Source organism: Dendroctonus ponderosae, unplaced genomic scaffold, assembly GCF_020466585.1.
Source record: "Dendroctonus ponderosae isolate FM_Combo_2020 unplaced genomic scaffold, Dpon_F_20191213v2 Dpon_F_20191213_8, whole genome shotgun sequence".
Classification (NCBI taxonomy): domain Eukaryota; kingdom Metazoa; phylum Arthropoda; class Insecta; order Coleoptera; family Curculionidae; genus Dendroctonus; species Dendroctonus ponderosae.
Window position 1 is genome coordinate 5324017 of NW_026019016.1, and position 23738 is coordinate 5347754.

The 23738-nt window shown below is 41.7% G+C and overlaps 5 protein-coding genes across 13 annotated transcripts in view; 2 read left to right on the forward strand and 3 right to left on the reverse strand.

Annotated features, from left to right (window-relative positions):
- The window catches only part of LOC109534397 (nedd8-activating enzyme E1 regulatory subunit), a 70709-nt gene that overhangs the window by 40230 nt on the left and 6741 nt on the right, over nt 1-23738 (reverse strand). The gene's annotated exons all lie outside the window — the stretch shown is intronic.
- LOC125502355 (glucose transporter type 1-like) lies at nt 739-17075 on the reverse strand. Of its 6 annotated transcripts, none has more exons than XM_048669183.1 (11): nt 10672-10759; nt 7877-8023; nt 4531-4834; nt 4184-4440; nt 3991-4115; nt 3618-3925; nt 3409-3567; nt 3137-3349; nt 1185-1409; nt 982-1121; nt 739-912 (listed from the first exon to the last, which is right to left on the reverse strand). In XM_048669183.1, exons 2-11 carry the CDS (start codon nt 7897-7899, stop codon nt 879-881), a joined length of 1788 nt encoding a protein of 595 aa, XP_048525140.1. In that variant the 5' UTR covers nt 7900-8023; nt 10672-10759; the 3' UTR covers nt 739-878. The 6 variants fall into 6 exon arrangements, with proteins under 6 accessions (XP_048525140.1, XP_048525142.1, XP_048525145.1 ...); XM_048669187.1 differs by lacking the exons at nt 4531-4834; nt 7877-8023; nt 10672-10759 and adding exons at nt 11371-11415; nt 14112-14215; nt 16866-17075 and having other exon boundaries at nt 821-912; XM_048669185.1 differs by lacking the exons at nt 7877-8023; nt 10672-10759 and adding an exon at nt 11371-11415 and having other exon boundaries at nt 740-912.
- LOC109546865 lies at nt 14758-17604 on the forward strand. 4 transcript variants are annotated; one of them, XR_007282157.1, is made up of 8 exons: nt 14758-15073; nt 15130-15345; nt 15412-15563; nt 15616-15822; nt 15877-16228; nt 16280-16422; nt 16487-16623; nt 16679-17604. XR_007282157.1 is itself a non-coding variant. In XM_048669194.1 (7 exons), the coding sequence occupies exons 1-6, from the start codon at nt 14887-14889 to the stop codon at nt 16405-16407; spliced, it is 1242 nt and encodes a 413-aa protein (XP_048525151.1). In that variant the 5' UTR covers nt 14758-14886; the 3' UTR covers nt 16408-16422; nt 16484-17604. The 4 variants fall into 4 exon arrangements, 3 of the variants coding, with proteins under 3 accessions (XP_048525151.1, XP_048525150.1, XP_019773577.1); XM_048669194.1 differs by having other exon boundaries at nt 16484-17604; XM_048669193.1 differs by having other exon boundaries at nt 16487-17604.
- Nucleotides 17304-21271, reverse strand: LOC125505416 (F-box/WD repeat-containing protein 7-like). The gene is made up of 10 exons (XM_048669174.1): nt 21099-21271; nt 20465-20645; nt 20146-20372; nt 19842-20089; nt 19502-19778; nt 19259-19438; nt 19018-19199; nt 18735-18960; nt 18470-18680; nt 17304-18113 (listed from the first exon to the last, which is right to left on the reverse strand). Exons 2-10 carry the CDS (start codon nt 20604-20606, stop codon nt 17824-17826), a joined length of 1983 nt encoding a protein of 660 aa, XP_048525131.1. The 5' UTR covers nt 20607-20645; nt 21099-21271; the 3' UTR covers nt 17304-17823.
- LOC125505425 (aurora kinase B-like) lies at nt 21657-23630 on the forward strand. The gene is made up of 6 exons (XM_048669199.1): nt 21657-21896; nt 22507-22698; nt 22753-22887; nt 22948-23198; nt 23251-23390; nt 23449-23630. Exons 1-6 carry the CDS (start codon nt 21772-21774, stop codon nt 23536-23538), a joined length of 933 nt encoding a protein of 310 aa, XP_048525156.1. The 5' UTR covers nt 21657-21771; the 3' UTR covers nt 23539-23630.

The window sequence follows — 23738 nt, forward strand, 5'->3', positions numbered from 1 at the left end:
GATATTTCGAGGCAACTACTCCCGTTTCTGCAAAAATTAGTATTTTGCAGACTAAAGCCAGTAGAAACTTAAAAATGTCCCCAAGTTTTAGAAGATACTTCACTCTAAATAAATCGAAAGTTTCATAAAAATCACAAATAATTCTGAATTTTTCCAACTTACTAAATGTGGATCTAAAAATTGATTTCGAGGGAACTACTCCCGTTTCTGAAAAAATTAGTATTTTGCAGACTAAAGCCAGTAGAAACTTAAAAATGCCCCCAAGTTTTAGAAGATACTTCACTCCAAATAAGCCGAAAGTTTCATAAAAATCGCAAATAGTTCTGAATTTTTCCAACTTAGTAAATGTGGATCTAAAAATTGATATTTTGAGGCAACTACTCCCGTTTCTGCAAAAATTTGAATTTTGCAGACTAAAGCCAGTAGACACTTAAAAATGTCCCCTAGTTTTAGAAGACACTTCACTCTAACGACGCCGAAAGTTTCATAAAACTCACAAATAATTCTGAAGTTTTCCAGCTTAGTAAATGTGGATCTCAAAATTGATATTTCGAGGGAACTACTCCTATCGAAAAATTCGTATTTTGCAGACTGAAGCCAGTAGAAGCCTGAAAATTTCCCCCAGTTTTAGAAGACACTTCACTCAAAATTCATTCTGAATGTTGTCAGCTTAGTAAATACTGGAGGCAAAATGAACGCTTTTCCAATTGGATTTTCGCTTTACATTGATTCCCAGAAACAAATAGTTTAAATAATTGCATATCAGAGTAACGATTAGTAAGGAAAACAAACACATCTAGTGCTCATGCTCAAAAGCTGATAGAACTGATCAGAAAAAGCCTGAAAATCATGCTAATGGATCAGAAGTGCCAGATTACTCACCCATACAATCGACTGTCTCGAAAACTAACCCTAGGATAGAGCAGGTTTTAAAGTGAAAACAATGGCCGCAATTAAAATCAATGGAAAGCGCGCACTTACCTTCCATTTCCATGCCGGAATAGAGCGAGTATTTCTTCGAATGTTTTGTTTTTGGTTTCCGGCACCTTCTTATACGTAAAAATCCAAAATAAGGCTAGGAACACGCTAAATGGCAGGAACGTATAGTTATCGAGGGCAGTCTGGAAAATGAACAAATTGCGCTTAGTCCAGCCGATTTTTCGGATTGGAAATATGGAATTTACCTTCATACTGGGAAACACGATTCCCACCAGGAAATTGGCCATCCAGTTGACCAGGACAGCGATCGACATGGCGGCAGGTCGGGGCCCTTGCGAGAAAAGTTCCGCGGTGATCATCCAGGGAATCGATCCAGGCCCCATCGCGAAGAACTTGACGAAACATAGAGTCGATACTACAGACAAGTAGGACATCCAGTCGATCATTTCCTGCACATAGCCAAAAAACTCCTATCAGGCGGTAGAAATGAGTCCTTTCTGAACAGGCGAGGAGTGACAAATTGATGATGATAATTATTATGCATGATTTGCCGGTGCAATGTTGTGTCCATGTGTGTATGTGTGTGGATAAACTCTTGCATCCAGGATGAGTTTTTGCATCCAAATCTCGCGCAACTCTCATCCTGCATACGCAACTAAATCAGGCAACAAAGTGGGAAGTTTTAATTTTTTTAAATCCTTTGGTGCCTGATGGTGATGAGAAACTTAATGCGTGCGTGTGATGTGCCTCAGCTCTGGATATGTACAGCGTCGCTCCTCCACCGTGTCAGAAAGTTGGACAGTTAGAGCAGGGTGAAGCTAAGAAGCCGAAATCAATATGTCAACGTGAGGAATTGGGCTCGAAATCGTTTAGGCTTTTTACAAGATGGAAGTAGGTGATTTTTTCATTAGAAAACGAAAATCTCGTAAGGGAAGTTGGACATGAAAAACCCAATTTAAAGCAATGTTCTTCACGATATTTGGGAATTAAAATCGCCCGGTTTAAAATAGAATTTTCCATGTCAAACTCTGTTTGGCCAAATGCCCTTTCCGTCAACAAAGCGTTGCGTTGTGTGAAATCTAAGAAGCAAACCAATAGTTGAGCAAACTAAGAAAACGTTCTAAAGCAACGAAACGTTAAAACTTATTACTAAAGTGGGTCAGTAAAAAAACGATTGTAACAGGTATTGTTGATCTAGTGCTGATCAAGTAACTGAACTGGTCAATTGTTTGTACCCAATGGTCTTATACAGGGTGCCCCAATAAAAATATCGAGAGGGTCGAATATTACGCGCTATTACCGTTATCGTCTAAAGTTACAGTTAATTCAGACAAAAATTGCCAAATTTCATCACAATATTTGGAGACGTTGTTGACGAATTTTGTTTGGTTGAGAAAATATGGGAAAAAAATATTACCGAAACGCTTTTTTGGCACATAAATCCAAAACTATAGATTGCGGGAAAAAATGGTGTCTACAACATTTTCATAGCTTTTTAAGCTCTACGCTTGGATACCAAATTTTACAAAAATATCACGCACACAACAATAGCATTAGAAAGTTGAAGTTTTTCGGGCACAACACTGTTTCGAACACAAAAACACTCTAACCCCGACTAGTGATTAGTTTTTGCAAAGAAATCAGTGTTGTGCCCGAAGGGCTCGGCACAACAATCGCATTAGAGAAAAAGTTTAATATCGTCTTGTTGTGCCGAGCCCTTCGAGCACGACAGTGTTTCATCAGCTTCAATATTTAAAAAAATATAAACCTGAATAAATTGCGCGAATAAATTTTCAAATCTCTAGCCCAGATATTTTCATAATAATGGTAAAATCATAGTTAGAGTTAGAGATAAACTTAATCGTCGTAATTTTAACTCGTTTTTTTTACCATTATTATATCGCTTCGATGTACAGGGTGATTGATTAGGAATGGGAAATTCGGAATCTCGAAGTTGATATTTTCTCGAAGTTCAGCATTTCTGAAAATATCAACTTCCAGATTCCAAATTTCCCATATCCAATGAATCACCCTTGTACGTCGAAGCGATACGCAATGGGACACCCTGTATGGCCAGTCAAACCAATTAGAATCCTCTATAAATACACCGGGTGTCCAAATAAGGCTAAGCCCACTTAGACACGCCGTATCGCGATATTTTGTGCATGGAGAGCTGTAGACGTTGAGACCAACCGACCTTGATCAAAAACGAGATTGTTATGAATATGGAGAAAATGAACATCCCGCCCAGGCCATAAAGCAGGAGCGTCCTGCGGCCCATGCGGTCCATCAGGGGGATGGAGATCAGCGTCATGATGACCATGATGCAGCCGATGCCGATGGTGGCGAATTTCGCACTTTCCGGCGTGAGTCCTGCCGTCTCGAAGAGATTTGTGGAGTAGTAAAATACCTGGAATTGATCGAGAATGGGAGCGGAGCGCTTGAGGTGATCAACCACCGGCGTCTTACAGCGTTGATGCCTGAAAGCTGCTGGGAGAGTTGCAGCACCACGCCAATGTAGAGCGGAGTGCGCAGAGTGGGTGAGCAAATGAGTTCGAACATCGTGGTGGAGGACTCGGCCTGCTGCGCCCGCTCTTCCGCTCGCATCTCTTCAATATCCTCCTCCACCTGGGGAATTGAGGGCGGTTGGGGAATACGGTACAGGAGTGAGGAGGTACCTGGTTGCTGGCTCGCAGCCTCCGTAACGCCCGCCTTGACTCCTCCTCCCACTGTTTGGTGAGGAGCAAGTAGCGGGGGCTTTCGGGACAAACGGGAAGCAGCACCAGTTGCAGCAGGGCGGGCAGCACGGCCAATCCAAGCAGGAGCGGCCATCCCTCATTGGTGCCCAAGATCTGCTCGATGCCCAGCACTTGCGATATGAGCAGGCCCACAGTCACAGCTAGCTGATTGACAGTCCCCAAACCTCCACGGAGGTTCAGCGGGGAGATTTCCGATACGTACATGGGCACCAGGGATGTGTTGAGGCCTGGATAGCGGTTTCCACTCATCAACTCACCTGGATTGAGGCGGAGCCTTTTTCTGATTACTTACCGCAGTTTATGCCAATGATAAATCGGCCGGCAATCAGCATTTCGTAGGAGTTGGCCACTTTGGCGCACCACATCAGAGACCCGCCGGTTATCCCCAATATGTTATTAAGGAGAAGTCCACCTTTCCTGCAAACGCCGAGAAGTCAAGGTTTCAGTTAAAAGGTGCAAGGTGTCGCTCCCCAAAATTTGCTCACCTGCCAAACCGATTGGCCACCATTCCTCCGCTGAAGCCGCCCACCATTCCACCAATGGCGAACACCGAGACCACCACCGAATAAAGAGTTTTCACGTTTTCGTCCAACATGTCAGCATTGTACCGGGACTTGTACACGTCCTTCATGAAGTACTCGATGTTGCTTTGGGGCGCGTTTATCACGCCCGTATTGTATCCGAACTGCAACATCCCCAGTACTGCTGCCAGGATCGAGTAGGACAGAAAGCCCGTCAGTCCCTGCGGACAATTCAAGGCTCAATTGAACGAAACAACAAACGAGGGGCGATTATTGGTTTTGATTAGTTCCTGACTGCGGCCACCACCGACCTGTTCCAGAAGCCTCAGTTTCCTGCGATACGTGTGCTCCTCTATCCGATCGACGTACCCCCTCAACTCCTCAATCTCCTCTTTGACCTGCTGCACCGTCTGCAGTTCGTGCTTGATCGCCACCATGTCCCGCTTCACTTCGGACACTTCCGACTGGCAGGATTCCACGGACTTGGTCAGCTCCTGCAGCTGGATGCGGATCTCGTTGAGGGCGAACGTCGTCTCGTACTGACGGTCGCCGCGTTGGAGCTCGTCCAGCTTCTTGCTCAAGTTCATGCTCATCACAGTTACCTGCTTCTGCAAACTGTCCGGAAAATCGGAAAGCAGGCATTAGCTGGGCAACTGGCCTGCTAGCCGGACAAGCAACATCTAGAATGTGCTTTTCACGCAATCACGCTAAGGTTACAATTAGAATCACTACACTTTTCACTTTCAAAATTGCAAGACAACTACAATAGACTCTTGTCTATTCATACTGGAAAATATAAATCGCTACCTGCCCTGGTCATGGGGAGATGATTTTTTAACTAAAATCTCCACTAAGTTTCTAGTGTGCACAAATTTCAAAAATCTCCCTAATTGACTAGAGAACTCGAATTCTGAAAAAGAGTAGAACAGAGTCGTACCTAATTTAGCTGAAAATTTCAAGTCCCTGCCTGCCCATTTGTTTGAGATATAATTTTTAAAAAGAAGCTCCGCGCGCAATTGAGATATGAATCAATCAGATTGTTTAATATCTGGAATTTTTCCAAAATATCCCTGTGAGTGCAGGGGGGGCTTGTCTATTTATTATCAGAAATTCAAGTCTTTACGGGCCCTTTTGCTCGAAGTATAATATGTTTTAATAAAAGCTGCAACTAATTGGCATATGGCTCAATCGCGCTGTTTAAGTTTGGTAAGTTTTTAAAAATCGAGTTATTTTGCTAGAAAATTAGTTTTCTCTATAAGTCGTCAAGTGCATATCTGCTGTTCTCGCCGAGCGACGATTTTTGTAGAGAAATAGTGCAAAGTGTTATATTAGTTAGTGGCTGCTGAGCTTGTGATTTGTTTGTAAATCATCCTCATTTTCTAGAAAAACCAGATTTACAGTGAGAGTAAACTAGAGTGTTATCTATACGAGCTCAAAAATGGTTGGTCTCTACGTGATTTTTTGTACGAAGTGTGATTTTTTAATTAAAATGTGCGCTCAAGTGGGATATGAACTATTTGCTGCCTGAGTTTCGCAATTTTTAAAAATTAACGGTTATTTCTTGAAAATTAAAATTTGGTGGAAGCGTGGAGCAGATATTTGCCTATTCGCAGTCAAAATTTCAAGTCTTTCCCTGCTTGTATGTCCGAACCACGATTTTTGTTTAGATATCTATTACATATTAGTTAATTGCTGATTTAGTTGCATTTTATTTTAAGTTTCCATAATTTTCCACTAAATCTAAATTTATAGCAAAAATTAACCAGATTTTTGTCTATCCGGAGTGCAAATCACAAATCTCTTCAAGCAGATTCGAACAAAATATGATTTTTTTTTAAATATGCGTGCATAAGTGTGATCTCAATTTTTTGTTGCCAAAGTTTGACATTTTTTTTAAATCGTTCGACTTGGCTAACTTTTAGTTACGTACAAAAGTTAGGCAGGGTTTTGTCTATTCGGTCTGAAAATTTCAAGTCTCTATCTGCTCTTGTCTCCCAGACACAATCTTTGTAAGCAAATGGGCACGTAGGTGTCATATTATAATAGTTACATGCTGCTAAATTTGCCATTTTTTTAAATCACTCTATTTTGCTAGAAAGTCAACATTAATACGAGACGTGAACTAGAAATTTATCTAATCGGACTGAAATTTGTAAATCTCTAAGTGCCTTTATGATCGAAATACGATTTTTTATAAATTATGCGCGTATATGCGATCTCAGTTACGAGCTCGAATATGCTGCCACAGTTTGGAATTTTTTTTAAATCGAGCGACTTGACTAGATAATTTTAATTTTCTACAGGAGTAAAGTAGCTTTTGCTCTATTCGGTCTGAAAATTTCAAGTTCCTATCTGCTCTTGTCTGCGAGATACGATTTTTTTTGGAAAAAAATGGGCACGTAGGTGTTATACTTTGTTACAATTTGTATAAACTCACTAGAACTTACTAGAAACTGTGAACTTATGAGGACAGTGAATTAGAGTTTTATGAATGTCTGCTGGAAATTGTAAGTCTCTAGCTGTACTTTTGTCTGAAATATGTTTTTTTTATAAAATCTGTGCGCATATAAAACATGAATTATTTGCTGCGGGAATTTGCAAACTTTTGAGCGAAGGAACAGACTAGGCAAAAAAATTGAAATTTGCTGAAAGAGTGGAGCAGTATTTGGCCTTTTTGACGACAAAATATCAAGTTTCTATCTGGTCCTGTCTTCAAATCACGATTTTTGGGAAGAAAATGCGGACGAAAGTGTCAAATTAGCTACTCGCTGGCAAATTTGCAATTTTGTTTAAATCACCTTAAGTTGCTATGAACTGGAAATGTATAGAAAACGTGAACTGGAGATTTACCTATTTGGACCGAAATTTGTAAATCTCTAGGTGAATTTTTGTGCGAAATATAATTTTTTATAAAGTAGGCGCGTAAATGATCTGCCAGTTATTTGCTGCACAAATTTAGTAATTTTTAAAAATTGAGCGAGTTTGCTAGAAAATTTCAAAGTTACTACGGGTAAAGTAGAGTTTCGTCTATTTGGAACGAAAAATTTTAGTCTCTATCTGCTCTTGTCTCCCAGGTACGGTAATTGATAACAAAATGTGCACGTAGGTGTCATATTAGTTACTTGCTGCCATGTTTGCTATTTTTTAATCACCGTAACTTCCTAGGAAATCCAAATTTATAGCAGGAGTGATCCAGAGTTTTAACTATGCGGACTGCAAATTGTAAGTCCCTCAGTGTATTTCTGTTCGAAATACGATTTTTTCAATAAAATGTGCACGTAAATTTTGCCTATTCTGGCTCAAAATGTCCACCCTCTTTCTATCTTTGAGAAACTATTCCTGTACACAGTGGCCCAAACAATAAAGTGTTCTCATTCATCCGGCGATTCGTATCCTTCCATGGCCAGTTCCACCTCGTTATCTCAACATCCAAAGCGATCGAGGGCCATTAAAATAGAAAACCACTACTAACATGCAAGTGCTCTCCTGCAGTCGATCCACATGGAAGTGATGCATGCACAACATAAAGCCAAAAGCTCTAATAGCATTAAGGGTGGGCAAACCAAGCACAGCCAGCTGCAGCCTGCATCCAGTTAGATCGGGGCCTGCATCCAGTTGACTGTGCATGGCGAAACCGGCCCTAAAGCTAGCCAGTACCTGGGAGGCGGTAAGGATACCATTGCTGTGTTCCTAAACTATCGTGGATCCTTAGCGAAATTCACAATTGAAGCTCCAAAATTTTTTAGTCGGCAGTTTGATCTTCGATCTGCTGGACCCTGACGACACTGTTTGCCTGTCTCCCACCTATAGTTTGGAAACACAGCCCGTTAGTTATCCAGTTTTTGGTGCCCACTTGCATATGTTCCGTTCGAAACAGTTCGGCTTTGGTTTGAAGTGGTTCCGTACCAAAACAAAAAAAAAAAGAAAACGGGTTGGGTTTGTTTTCAACTGGGTTTTTCAGTTGGAAAGGGAATTTGCATGCCGCCTGCTCCTGCAGATATAAACCAATGGATTCGTTGCATTGTGGTCGAAACAATACTCGTATCATCGATTTTAATTCGTTGTTTGGACGCTTCGTTTGTATGAAATTGCCTCAAAAGCTGCATTTGGAAGATCAGTGGGGAAGAGTTTTGTCTCTCCATTGCTGCAGAAGCTTTTTATTTGTTTTAAATTGTCTGGGAAAATGCAACGTTGCCCTACTGGAAGAGTTGAGTCTAATTTGCCTAATGTGAGCCAAAGTTTCACGACTCTAGGTGCTCTTGTATGATTTTTGAAAATTTTTATCGACTGCCAAAACTCTGAAATTTTTAAAAAATCGTTCTAGTTTGCTGGAAAACGCAAATCCATAGGACAATTAGATTAGAGTTTTGCCTATTTTGAGGCAAAATTCCAGGTTTTTTTTGCTCTAGTGTCCGCGATATGCTTTTTTGAATAAAATGCGCTCGCAAATTCGCTATTAGTTACTTGCATCGTAAGTGGCAATTTTTCAAAAATCCAGTTACTGTGCTACATTATTTAAATTTTGTCGGACCAGTGATCCGAGTTTGTTCTATACACACTCAAAATTCCAAGTGTCTACCTTTTATGGTGTCCGAGATATGATTTTTTAATTAAAATTTGCTCGAAATGGAAGTTAGGCCAGTTTTCGAAAATCAAGGTATTTGGCGGAATATTCAAATTGATAGCAAGAGCGAAGCAACGTTTTCCCTATTCAAAGACAAAGTTTAACATCTCTACATCGATACTTTACGACTTTACGATGTCAAAGATATTACGTTTTCATCAAAATATGCTGTAAATGAAAGTTTGACAATTTTTCAAAGATCGACTCATTTTTCTCTTCTTCTTCTCGAAAAACGGAATTCCCAAGAATAATTTCGTCTATTCGGATTCAAAAGTCTAAGCCTTGATCTAGTTTCTGTCTGAGATATAAGTTTTAAAACAAAATATATACCCAAAAAAAAACTGTCCACGGAAATGTGTTACTGGTTACTTCGGTCTAAGATTTATTTTTTTCTCTAAATTGCCCTATTCCGCTATGAAATTGAAATTTGCAGAAAAACTAGAATAGAAGTTCACCTATTCTAAGCCTAAATTTAAAGTTTCCTCCTGTGCTCGCTTTCGAGATATAATTTTCTTAATTAAAATATCCACATAAAGTCATATGCGTTTTGGCCCCGAACTTTGCATTTTCTTATGTCAGTCCGGTTGTCTAGAACATAAAAATCTGCAGGAAGAGTAGACTAGACCTTCCCCTGTTTTAAGTCAAAATTTCGAGTCTCTGGCTGTGCGTATCACTGCGGAAAACAGTTTTCTCACATTTTGCAGGCGATGACGAACGCCTCACCGTGCTGCTATTTTGCTTCTGTGGTCTCAAAAAAATTAATTCTCCTAATCAGCCGCTAATAGAAGAAGAGATTTATGGGGGGGCGTAACTTATGCAAGAGGGCCACGCCCATTGCCAATTCACTTTGGTTACACTTTGGTTTTTGTGTTGTTTCCTAATTTAAACAAATCAAGTGTGCAGAGACTTGAGACTAAAGATCGTAAATTTATGTACCTCCGTAAGAGTTTTTTTCTTGAATCTTTACTCAGCTTGAACCTGCAACTAACTCACAACATAAAATGTTCTCTGCAGGAATTCAGGATCATCCAAACCCAACGAATCGGTATCTTTAGTCAGTGGTAACGGAAAAAAATGGATGCTCTGGAGCAAGAGAAAAGTGAATAAACCGCCTGTCAGGAACGAGCTCTAATGCTCTTTGTGCTCTACCTACTACTGGCCACAAGCAAGCTCTTCTACCCGGTTGTTGTTCGAAACGAGAAACTCAAACTCGCGTTGTAGCCAGCAGTAGAAACAGTATTGTTTCGACCAACCACGTTATATAGGTGAGGGTCTCGAAACAAAATCAAAACAATAGCAATTTCAGAACTTGGGACTAGCAGAGGCAGTGGCATTTTCTACATGAAAACTCATACTTATGGTCTAAGGATCGTTCAAAATGTCGTTTAGAGAGAGGAGAAAGTTAGAGAGTTTTGGCTCTGAGAGCGTGCAGATCCATCTATTCAATTACCAGCGTTTGTTACTGAGACCTTCTGCACGCACTCAGCACTCATATGAGCGATTTTCGTACACGTTTGTAGCAATGTAATTGACTTTTCTACATTTACAAGCCTTGTGAGGGCGTTGTAAGTGAGTGAAGGTAACGATAGCTTTTTAACGGAAAAGTCGCAAAAAATCTGGCAGTACCAAATCGGTTGAACCAGCGGGTGAATCTCAAGATGATTTTGCAATTTTTGCGCACTTTTGCAGAAAAAAACAGTCGGCACTGGAGTCATAAGAGTACTTCCGTGTAGAAATCGGGAACGCAGTATTCACTTGGACTCTTATGGCTCCATATACAGTGTGGTGTAAAATAAGTCGCTGAATGGAATCAGCTAGAAGTAGGTACCTAATAAGCAGCTCGCGTAGAGTTGCCTCATCTTCTGGCTGTATTTCTTTCTTCGTCTCATCACGTGAGACGCGAACGACGCTAGACCTCCGGAGAGGCGGAGGCGTCGCGACGCCGTACCGCCGCCCGGTCACCTTAAATGCGCAAGACGAGCTGGGGCCGTGGCCGTGGGTCGTCCCCCCGCTGCTCGCCGCATGCTCCTCCACCTCGGCTAGTTTTCACCGCACAACTGCAATAAAGCAAAAAACTGCTGCTGCGTTCCCGATTTCCACGAAAAATCACCACCGACATCGACGGAAATGCATCCAAACGGTGCATTTCCATTGAAATGGCCTGCCGCGTACTGGATTTTTTTGAGGAACAAATAATAAACAAGTTTATCGAAAAAACTGTATAATTCACTTCACGTGCTAAACAATACACAAAATAAACTAAAAATAAAGCGCAAACTAAACAAAATACAGTTGAGTGAAGTGAAGTTTAACGCGCGCATTTGACAGGCAACGTCAACTGGTTTTCATGTTGACAACGGTTTGTGTACGTTGTTAATGACAACCGGCCAGATGCGCACTTTAAAGTTCCAGGGCCCGCTTAGAGAACTTATCAAATAAATAGCAAATAAACAGCTAAACAATTATACAGTGAAATAAGTAAATTTTTGAAGGAAAAAACAATTGAAGAAAAAATCTAATGACTTACTTCAATTTTCCAGAACAGTATGCCCATGTTTCTTGCGTTGATAACCTGAAACAAACGAAAACAGCCTTTAAAGCGCTCGATTCAAAGGCCAGTTTATTCTTTGGTATACACGGTGTCAAAATAATAACGGCTAGACAAGGAGAAACTGGGAAGTTTTCCGGGGTTTTAGGCCCTCGTCAAAAGAGCGCTAAGGGCGGTTCCAAAATCGGCGTTAATTTTCATTTTTTCCATTTTGCGCGAAAAATAGAAACAGTTCTAAATTGATGTTTTTTACAAAAATGCGTATTTTGATGCTCTATCAGACAATGACAACGAGCACTTGACAGCTCAACCGGTTTTCTAAATATTCACCAAATGCTAAGGGCGGTTTTCCAGATCCGGGTAATATTTAATTTTTCACATTGTTCCTCAAAACCAGAAAAATTTCTAAATTAATATTTTATATAAAAAAGCAGGTATTTTCATGCTCTATCCGGCCCTGCCAACGGGAATTTTAGAACTTAACGGGTTCTCTTCATATGAGGCAGAGGCTAAGGGCAGTTTCGGGATTCGCGTTAATTTTAAAATTTTCCATTTTGCGTAAAAACTTGAAACATTTTTAAATTGCCGCTTTATAGAACAATATGCGTCTTTTAATGCTCTATCCGAAAATGGCAACTGAAGCTTTGCAGCTCAACCTCTAAATATGCACCAAAGGCTAAGTGCGGGTTGCAAGATCCGCGACATATTACATTTTTCACATTTTGCCTCAAAACCAGACAAATTTTTAAATTGATATTTTATATAAAAAAGCAGGTATTTTCATGCTCTATCCGGCCCTGTCAACGGGAATTTTATAACTTAACCGGTTCTCTTCATATGAGGCAGAGGCTAAGGGCAGTTTCGGGAGGCGCGTTAATTTAAAAAATTTCCGTTGTGCGTAAAAACTTGAAGCATTTTTAAATTGATGTTTTATAGAAAAATATGCGTCTTTTAATGCTCTATCCGGAAATGGCAACTGAAGCTTTGCGGCTCAACCGGTTCTCTGAATATGCACCAAAAGCTAAGTGCGGGTTGCAAGATCCGCGTCATATTTAATTTTTCGCATTTTGCCTGACAACCAGAAAAAATTCTAAATTAATGTTTTATATAAAAAAGTGAGTTTTTAATGCTCTATCAGGCAATGAGCTAAGAAACCTTCGTTTTTTATTGGCCAATAAAGTGGGAAAAAGTGCGGAGCAACCGTCTCTGAAGATGCAGGCTTCGGGTGCTTGCAAAACTTTACAAAGAAATTATTTTCCCCCATGACCTAAAGACCCAAAAAACTGGCCAGTTTCACGAAGTAGCCACGAAACTCCTTTGATAAGCGGGAAACTGTCAAAAACTAACTTGAAAAATCCAATGCTGTAACCAGTCAGATTACCAGATTTACCACTTCTAGACGCAAATAAACTTTAACTTTCGTTGTGATATTTCAAGCAAATAAATCCCCGATTATCATCAAGTTTATTGTACATAATTAACATTTATTGGTCACACACACAGTAAAAGCACTATGCAAATCCTACATAATGCGGTTAATCCAATGCACTTAAATCGTAAACAAGCGCATATCTTCTGGTAAACTTGCACATATAAAGAAAAGTTTATTGCTTTGTTTACTAATTAGATGATCTTTTGAGTTCAGAAAAAGTCAAATAAGGCGTTATTTTTAAGTCTGACTAAAATTGAATCCTCCATCCGGTTCAGGCCCTTAATGTTCAATGAATAATTTAATTAGCGCTCACGGCAATTGCCGATGAAAACTGGTTTCGTCGGACTTTAATATTTCGGCCCGTCATATGTTGATGCGACTGCAATTTACCTTCAATTGGAGTTTTAAAAAACCCACTGCCAACTCAAACACTCTATAGAAACTTCACTTGTTTGTGCATGCCCACTTTTCAACTATTGTTTTTTGGTCACCAAACGCACCTAGAAGTATCGAAACGGTACTGATGCTTCATACCAGCAGATCAAGTGGTGTAGGCTTGTAAAACAGTAAAGACGAAGATAAGCACAATCACTTAATGGAGTTAATTGACAAAAAAAGGCGCCACTAAAACAACAGAAGTACGGAAATTATCGCGAACGCAGGTAGATAGAAATAATCGAAGACTGCCAGGTAAAAGCTGGCCGATTGCAGCAAACGCCAGCGGGAATGTTGTGGTAGTGGGAATTGAAGATTAAATAAAAGTGAATGTGGCAAAAGCAATTTATTCTTTAGATATCAACGGCATTTCTTCAGCGCTTCGAAAAATGGCGCAAAAATCCTCCGCATTCAAGCGTGCCTCCAACCAACTAGCACACTTCATTTGATTCATTTTGCAATTTTGGGCTTTGAATTGATCACACATATTAGTCGGCTGAAAATGTGTACCTACCACTTAACTAAAAACCTGCAGATTAAGCCCGATAAAACTGAGAAAAATAGGAAAATTAACAAGCCAACTTCGCCTCATCATCCTCATTCGATCATTCTCATAATTAAGCATTAAACACCATCATTATCCTTTCAGAACATTCCTGTTTAAGATAAAACAATTGAAAATCCCCATCACTTAGTCTGGCAGATTAAAATCCACGAGTTGTGTTAAGATTGTGGTTGCGAAAGATTTGAAATCAATATCCAAGGGATTAAAGATAACAGCACGACAAACGTGCCGGCATTAAGATAGAGGGTAATCTTAAATAATTAGACAGTACAGGAAATATCTACTTGCCTAAAAACGTAGCAAATCGAGTTGTAGATTCGTCAGACGTATGCCTGGCATCTTCTTCAGGAAAACCTCAGCAAGGTGGAACTTTCCAATTCCTAGCAGGAAACCTGCAAACAAAAAAAAATGTTTTTAATTTTTGCAAATAAAAAAATAGTGTTTTTAAATGCAACCAACCAAAGGGGGCACTTTACGTAAACTATTACGGGTGTTCAACATATTTTCAAGGGTCTTGAAAGAGCATAAACGTTTGGATCCCACCTCGTATTCAAGCAGGCGTAAACCAGCTTGGGGCAAGAGAGAGATGAACACAGCAGTTGCCGCGGAAACCAGTCGGTTCTTGTCGCACGCTCCCAATTTACCAGGTCCGATCCAAAGAAGCAAAGATTTATATTCGAGTTTTTCGGATCTAATGTGATTGCTGATTTAAACGGATCAAACGAGGTGGGCTGGGGATATTGATATTCTTCCAAGACACTTGGGAAGCTTTTCAGTATCTTTTTCTCCAGTTTCTTGAAATTTTCCGGATGTTAGACCGTCTAAAACTAATTTCCTCCTTGTTCAACAGATGTCACCGCTGAACCATTTGCATTCATAGCACCCTGATCTTAGACAAGGAAAGAGAGTCTCTCTTTCCTTGTCTAAGACCCTGATGCACAGCCCTAACCTCAACAGTCTGTTTATGTTGATTAGTTAGCCGGTGACAACAGAAATCGTAAATTTTCTTGTGTTTTACTTCAATGACGACCCCAGGATTGGTTAATTCGGACAATTAGCAAAAATGAAACGGAGCCACAGGCCGGAGGTTACTAGAAAAGAGCCGGGTAGTAAGGGGAGAACGCAAAAGCCTCCAACTCCCGACAGCAGCACACATAGATCAAGGGAGCGCTGCTGTGCAGAGCCCCAGCACTCCAACCAGCATGTTTTGAGGAACAGCAATGCCAAGAAGCCGCTAAATATCTCTCCAGGTATTCTTGCCATTGATTGAGTAATGAAGGCACATGATTTAAAATCCCCATTTCAGACATGGCTATATCAGCAAACGCCGCCAGGTATGAAGGACAGGTTAAGGCGAACGGGAGCCCTAAACAGCGCTCTAGATCAACAGTCAGTGACCGCCAGCCTTGGGGCCAATTGCTCAGCAAGCACACTGGCGAGGAAAACGAAACTGTTTTCGGTAAATTCGACCCGCTTCGCACCCTACATTTTCTAGCTGGCGAACTGCAGACCAAAGTGCCAGGTAATTAATTAATATTCCGATACCAAACGGCCGGATATTTGGTTTTATCAACCGGGTATTTGGTAGATGAAACCAACGTGCAGGAAATAATCAAAGCCATGCATGCGGCGCTGAAGCGAATCCCTCCTGAAGTGGCCTCAACCGTGCAACTCCAGCAGCAGTCGGTGGAGGTTTTATCAAAGGGCAGAAGCAGGGAGTGTGTAGATGCTTATTATCACGTGAGTAGCGCCTTTGGCGTTTATTGCTTGATAAGAACCGACGGTGTTTCAGAACCGGCAACCTCACAGACAGAACTATGAAGAATTTCAGAAACTAATCGAATGCAGCACTTTGAAGCTGGAAGCCAGCTGCCGGCACCTGGAGGACATGTGCGGTCAGCTGAAAGACGAAAAACTGTCATTGGAGACGCGGCTGCAAGGCGAAAAAGCCAACAGCAAAAGGCTGCAAAGCAAAATCGACGAAATGGAGGATTCGAATGTAAGAATCTGCAATATTATCTGGTTGGGACCGTTCTAGCGTAGCTATTTCCAGAGGAGATTGACACTCAACCTGCTGAAGCAAGACGAAGAAGTCGGGCAGCTGAGAGGTGCCATTGGGGTTCTGGAAGGGAAGCTGGAAGAAAAAGCGTCGGCAGGGCCGGACCTGCAGCAGCCGATGATGGACTTGAAAAAATCCAAGCTGAATCTTGAACGAGAGAACCAAAAACTCGAACATCAGCTACGGCTGCGCGACATTGAAAAAGAAAAACTGTTGGCAATTTTGGCAGTTCGCGATCGGCAAATCTACGAAATTCGCAATGAAATGACTCAGCTACAGCAATCCGTCAATGAACAACTGGTAGAGCTGCATAACTACGCCACTTCAGCTATACCGCATGACTTAGGCATGTGATTAGGCCCCACTCCGGTTTGCCTTCTAATTGGCGTTTTTACAGACCCAAACGACGTCCCCACTATATCGTCCATCTGGCCAACGGGCGGTCAATTTCAACTCCAACTAGCCAAGTCGGATAATTCCTTAAAAAACTCCGATTCTGAAGATGAAGCTGCTGCAACCGGCTAACTATACCCAGTCAAGGTAAAAGTGTAAAACGCGAAAATTTGTTGTTAATATGTATTAAAGAATAATTAATTATCAGCAGCTTAACCGCAAACAGCAGGGTTATTGGCGATAAACCGCCCCCTTCGGCGTATTTAAGTGCACAAAACATCTTGTTTGAAAAGCAATTAGGGCAGCAAGTAACATTATGACCTGATTAATGACCTATTATGCGTAAATGTAGGTGATTCAACATCAACGACCGCCAGCCAACAAAAGAGTTTATTATTATTAGGTCGGCGTAATATGGATTAATGGAAAGAAATTTCAGATTTATCTTCTCGCTGCCTCCAATTCGCTTTATTACCCCCGATACCCAGGATTAAGAGTGCAACGGTTGATTGAGCTGATGAACGGGCAGTAAAGGGTGAGCCAAGAAAAGCTCAAAGCTAACTTGGTCTATTGACCTAGGGCTTACCTACCTGGGCAGAACGCAGCAGGATAGTCAAGATAATTGCATGACACGGGACCTGAAATCTGAAGCACCAAATCACATTTCGTGCCGCGATCTCGTCGATATTCCACGCACTTTAGTCAGACATCGCGGGGTTTTTTCAGAGGGAATTGTCTACGCCCAAAATCCACCGAAAGTAAAATAGAGCTCCAGCAGCAAGACAGGCCGAGGAGTCGGGCTGTGGCTCTATGGAAGGCGTGCGCACAATCGATATATGCCCGCCCGGCCGGGACAGACTACCCGTGTCGCTTTAGAGGCCGAAGGCGCACCCTTCTAATAATGCGCCTTTGTCGGATTGCCCGGTTTTCCATTTGGGCGACGATTTTCCCCCAGAGAAAGAAAAACTGACATCGCGACTTTGCCAGAAAAGCACCAAATAAAAAAGAATTAAACAAAACGCATAGAATCTCTTGAAATGCGGGTCAACATTTATTGAACTTAGCATTAATCAGAAATGTCCCAATATAAGGAGAGATTTTCTTACAAAAATAACGCATTCACTCTCAGGATAACACTTGCACATAATTGTTTAAGTTTATGTTTTGTTAATTCACTAGCGATTCCGGATGACAATGTACCTGTGGGATTTTGGCCGTAGTGTGAAAGCTGCAGCAATTCAGTGCATGTTCCGAAAATGTTCTAGCGGGAGACTAGATAGAGGTTTACACAACATAGCAGTAAAACAGTTTGAGGAAGATAGGGAACATCTTATAACAAAAGGCGGTGGCTTCGGTAGGAAACCTTGGATATTAGTGAATTTTCTGACTAGATTTTTAAAGCTCACTTAGTGAAACTGCTTCAAGGGCCAAGCAGATAGTGATCATTGCAACCTTCCACTATCTCCATTCGAGCCATTCGCTCACAATTAACTTCAGACATTGCTGCACCCACTAGTCATCGGCGCCACCACACTGCCGATCCGGGTCCTATCTCATGATGAACGAATTGGAATTATTGTCTACGTCAAAGTCCAAAACCAGCAGCTTGGTCTCTTCGGTCCCGTTTCGGCTACCAACCGCGCAAACCAGTTTGGTTTCGTTCGCCCTAATTCGCCAAACGACGCCACCAGATCCGCCACTCTCCAAAGTCACCAAATTGCGGATGAATTCTCCCGTTCTCAGGTCCCAAAGCTTCACTGTTCCATCATCTGACGAAGTGATCACAAATCGGCTATTGAATTGCAAGCAGGTCACTGCTGACTGGTGTTTACTTGGGCCTGGAACAGACAAAAACATCGGACAATGGACAAGGCATAAATATCATTCTCTCCTCAGATTTATCAGCCAGTGTTTTTTGAGGGAGTCATTTCAAGAAAGGCTTATATGTAGATTTGGTGCAACAACTGCATCTCCCGGACTTTGCTTCGAAGCAGTTCTTTGAATGGATAATCCTTCGCCTGTGAATCCCATATCGGTTCTTAAATTTATCAAGCCACCCAGCACTCGCTTCAGAATTTCTGTTATCGTAGACGTGGTAGCTTCCGGACGTTCGGATTAAAAGGATTTTTAATCCGTGTGAAGTAGCACAAACCCGCCTCAACCATACAAATCGCATCAACGTAGTCGCGCTTACCCGATAATGTTTGCAAACATTGGCCAGTCAGAATGTCCCACACTTTGACAGTGGAATCGGCATTTCCCGAAACCAAGATGTTGTTCTGCAGTTCCATTCCGGAGGTAAGTGATTGATGGCCCATTAATGTATGCTTGCAGGTGCCAGTTTCCACATCCCAAACACGAATACTGGTGTCCAACGATCCACTCACTACGTGCACCCCATCGAACTAGCAGGAGAGAACGATTCATTGTGAGAGAAAAAATCAACAGTGGCTTTTTACCTGCAACGAATAGACCCGATTCGTGTGACCCTGCAGTGTGTGGAGGCACTCTTCAGTCTCAGGTTTCCACACTTTCACCATATAGTCGTAAGCACCGGACACCACCAGACGTCCATCGTATTGCACACATCGCACTGCAGCCAGATGACCGACCAGCACATGCAGGAATTCTCCCGTTTCAATGTTCCATACACGCAACGTCGCATCCCTCGATCCGCTAACCACTCTGAAAGCACGCATTTATTACAATCTGCTCTTGCATGCTGCTGTTGCCAAAACTTACTTATTTCCATGCAAATGCATACATCGAACAGTTGATGTGTGGCCGAATAAAGTGTGCTGACAAATGCCCGATTCAGCGTCCCAAACCTTCAAGGTTCTATCAGTGCTGCCGCTGATTACAATATTGCCGGACATTTGGGATGACCACACGCCCCCCGTATGGCCTGATAACGTCCGCATCAACTGCAATCAAAGCCCAGTTGGAATACGTTATTTGGCGTGATTCACACGGTTTGTGTTACCTTTCCACTAATCGCCGACCAAACTTTCAACGTATTGTCGTCAGATCCGCTGACGATTTTGTTGCCGGAAAATTGCAAACAGGTAATCACATGATCGTCATGACCTTTCAACATTTTGGGCGTTCTAATTGGGCTGTGTCGCCAATTCATCTCAATGTCGTGGAAGCGCATATACGCAGCCTGAAAACCCAAGAAGTCACAGTGGAGTCGGCCACGGCCCAAGAAGAAGAGTCGAAATCGTACCTTCCATGGCGACATTTTAATTTTAATAACCCTGGTGATAACGCGCCGTGCTGGGACATCTTCAACGCCCACTTCCCGGCATTTTTCCTTCCACAGCAGATTGTCGTCGGCCAACATCTTCCAGCTGTGGCAAGTTTGCGCCGCCTTCAATAAATCGGGCGGATCCAAGAACGACAGCACTTTTAAGGCTAACTCTTTTGGTAACAATGAAATAAAATCTCTTTGGAATTGAGGCTCAATCACTTGCATTATGTGTCGCACTTGAGTCGGCACACAACTGCAATCCAATAAAACGGTGGTGAGTGTCTTTTATTGGTTGTTAGTCGGGTCAAGGGCTTACCGATCAATCAGTTCGGTAAGGGCCATGATTCGTTCCGCATTAGACCAGCGCGTGAACTGACCCAACCAATTGGGCATCTCTGTTGGTGGATTGTCTTTCGTTGGAATGACCGGCCAGCGATTACTTGGAGTAAGCGTGCTTGCCCTTGGGATCATTTGAGTATTCGGTGATAAGCAGTTGTGTTCTTCTTCAGGTACCAGTGGTCTTTTGTTAGGACGGGCATCGTTCACGTCCAGTTTTCGTTTTTTCTATGGCCCATAATTCGTCCATAAACGAATTACTCTAATGGTCCACCACAACTTACCAAATCACATTCGATGTAATCAGACTTTTCTGCTGGGCTTCTTCTAACTAGTGAACTTTTTGGCGTTGAACAAAAACTGGCACAAATATTTACAGGTTGAGGCACATCATTTTCTTCAATAGAAGCTTCCTGATCAATGGTGTCACTGACGGAATTTTCATCTGTTAAAACTATGATTCCATTAACCAGTAAATCTTTAGGCACAGCTGCGTCTTGGTTTGACGGGCCTACAAAGGAAAAGTTGGAATTTCCCAATGAGAATCAGCCAAGTAACTTGCTCAAATTTCCACTACGTTTTTGAATGTTTACTGAGCCTTACCAGGTATAATTTCTGAACAGGAATCTATAATACATTCGGTTGGACTAGGACTAGCACAGTCTTGTTTGGAGATATCGGGGTGGTCTTTTGATCTGCAAATAATATCAAAAGAGTGGTCTGTCGGTTGCCATGCCTCTGCCATTCTAAACGTGTTTTCTTCGAGCCGCACTGATTATGGGAACTGGAAACGAAAATTGCCTTTATCCATCCATACAGCCCACACTTGAAAGAAAGAAAATCCATCCAAATAGCCAAGAATTGGGAACGATTTCGCGGAATACTCAAGTCATTTCTTGGCTCCTACACCTTTGTATGAAGTCTTTGTTCGTCAAAGTGCATGAATGTGGGCTGGATCAGCCCTGAAACTAAGACACGAGGACTGGAAAACACCAAACCTCAAAAACGTGTTTTCCGTGACAATTTTCGTACTTCAGCGTAGAGTTGGCAGCCAATGCCCACGTGGTTGCTTTAGGGCGTCCGCACAGGCACTTGCCAAGTGGGGCAGGGGGAGATTTGGGCAAACGGCCCCGGTAAAGGCCCCAAACACACACTTTTCCATGCACCACGAGTGAAACTTTACACCCATTACATGTACACCTTTGAGGCTAGGACGATTAATGAAAATTGCGCTTACCTTATCATGCTACAAATTGCACTACGTTTACAGTCGCTCGGTGAATAACGATGCTACTAAACTAATATAATTCACTTTTTACTAAACTGTTTTTTCATTGGAAAATTTTCATTCGGTACCTGACAGTGACCTGACATTCACAATACTTGTGACAGGACTGTCACATTGTCCTGTTTTCGACAATGACATTGTCGAATTCGAACAGTGATGTTTGCTTTGACATCAGCGTTGCCAATGTGGATATTAACTAGGAAATAACAAAACACACAAAGATAATTTATTAATAAAAATAAAAATATCAGCTATGAGCTGAGCACGTTATTAACAGCGCAGACCAAGGCCTCATGATTTTAGAAATTATCAGGAAATAAACTAATAATTGTTAAATAAAATGAAATGATCTGTATGAACAACTCGTAAGATTAAAAATAACAGAAAGCTTACACCTGCGATCATATGCTAGCACATGAACGTTAATGTGAAAGAGCGAGAAGTTACCAGGTCCCTTTGGACCACAGTTCACAAAATAACTTATGTGATCTGTGCTTCAGCCTACGTTCAAAGCTTCAAAACATTAAATTTTAATTTTGACCGTTGCTTTCATTGTTTGTGTCAGTTGTGTTTGTCTGAGGTAGTTTCTTAACCGAACTGTGTTTGATTTGAACAGATCAAAATGCGGAAGGCCGAGGAAATTGTGGAGAGGCATCTGAAAACCATCAAAATTCCTCAAGGCCTAGAAAAACAGACCAAGCAGTTGGTTACCAACATGGTTCAACATCCGGCTTTCAACAATACAGAGTGAGTCTAACTGTCTGCTCAACCAAACAGGTCTGAACTACCTTGTTAAACCAAACTCTGGGGTCCCTTTGTTAGGAAATGTTCTCGCAAGGGGAGCCAATCTAGCCTTTTAATGTACCGTCGATCGGGGTGAGGTCGGACGATTTTTTCGGTTTCTTAATAAAAAGTATAATTTGAAAATAAAATTTCCAATTAAATAATTGAGTCTTCCATGTCTCCTTTGTCGAAATCCATAATAAAACAAACCAACGCTCTAGCGACATTTTCTTGTATTGTAGTTCATTGTTGTTCTTAAAATTAATACCGATTTTCTTTTTATGCTGCCTAGCCATGGTGTCCACCTTTACCTCTATAAAATAAGTTTTTTTACTAAAACGCAATTATTTAACACGAAAACAATATTTCGACTTCACCAAGAATGACCGGTAATGGACCCTTAGATTTCCAGCTTAATGTATCACTTACATTAGTGACTCAGGCAAGTGGGGCTCTATTTAATCATTTAAAATCTGCAAAGGTTTTTCCGCAAACCAGCCAACAAGTGCCTGAATCCAAGCAGTTTTCCCAATTCGTTTCATCAGTTTCCAGTCGTAAACACAACTTTTTTTAGATACAAATGGACTCTAGACGACTTCGAGCTGGGCAACCGATTAGGCCGAGGCAAATTCGGTCGAGTGTATATGGCGAGGGAAAGATCCACCGGGTTTATTGTTGCCTTGAAAACCTTGATGAAAGTGGAAATCGCCAAGAACAGAGTGGAGAAACAAGTTATGAGGGAAATTGAGATCCAGAGCCACTTACGGTGAGTGGTTGCTTTCTCAATTCGCTGCCATAAAATGCACTGAGTGCTCTTCAGACACCCGAATATTCTTCAAATGTTGGCCTGGTTCCACGACTCCCATCGCATCTACTTTGTTCTTGAATTTGCCGGCAAAGGGGAGCTGTACGGACACCTGAGGAGTGGCCATCACGAAAGATTCAACGAACACCTGTAAGGAAGTCTTGCACAGAACGAATGGTTGAGATGGTTTATACGGTGGTTGTTTTCCAGAGCTGCAAAGTACCTCTATCAAGTGACAGACGCGGTGAATTATTGCCATAACAATCATGTGATCCATCGGGATATTAAGCCGGAAAATCTGTTGCTGACCATCACTGGCGATATAAAGCTGGCGGATTTCGGATGGTCTGTGCATTCTCCTTCTTTGAAACGCACCACCATGTGTGGCACGTTGGATTATCTGCCTCCTGAAATGGTCCGGGGCCAAAATTATAAACAATATGTGGACCATTGGTGTCTCGGTAAGCTCTCAACGAGTCATAAAATGATCAATTCTCCAAATTGCCGTTTTAGGCGTTTTGCTGTACGAGTTTCTGCATGGCAGTCCCCCGTTCGAGAGCAAGAAACAGGAGGAAACGTATGAACGCATAACAAAGCTCGATATGAAGTTCGGCAGCCATATTTCTCCCGGGGCCGCGGATTTAATATCAAAGGTACTCCCAACTCCCAAGGCTTGATTGGTTCCACTGTTTTACATTCAAATGTTTTCAGCTGGTTGTCATCAAGAGCGATCGTCGGATGAATTTAACCGACGTTATGAATCACCCTTGGGTGGTGGAGAATAAGGTGAAGGGGGACTAATTAATTTGATTTTTATACCACCGTTGTTTCATCATGCTTAGGATGTGATTGATTTTATGTTTTTTTTTATATAGTAAAAGATATGAACCAAATTAAAGCGTTTTAATTAAATTAAATGATAGTAGGTACCAGGTGGATTCACACAAGCGTCTAGGTATACGGCACTTCTTGTCAATTCTATCGATTGCGGCGATTCGAAC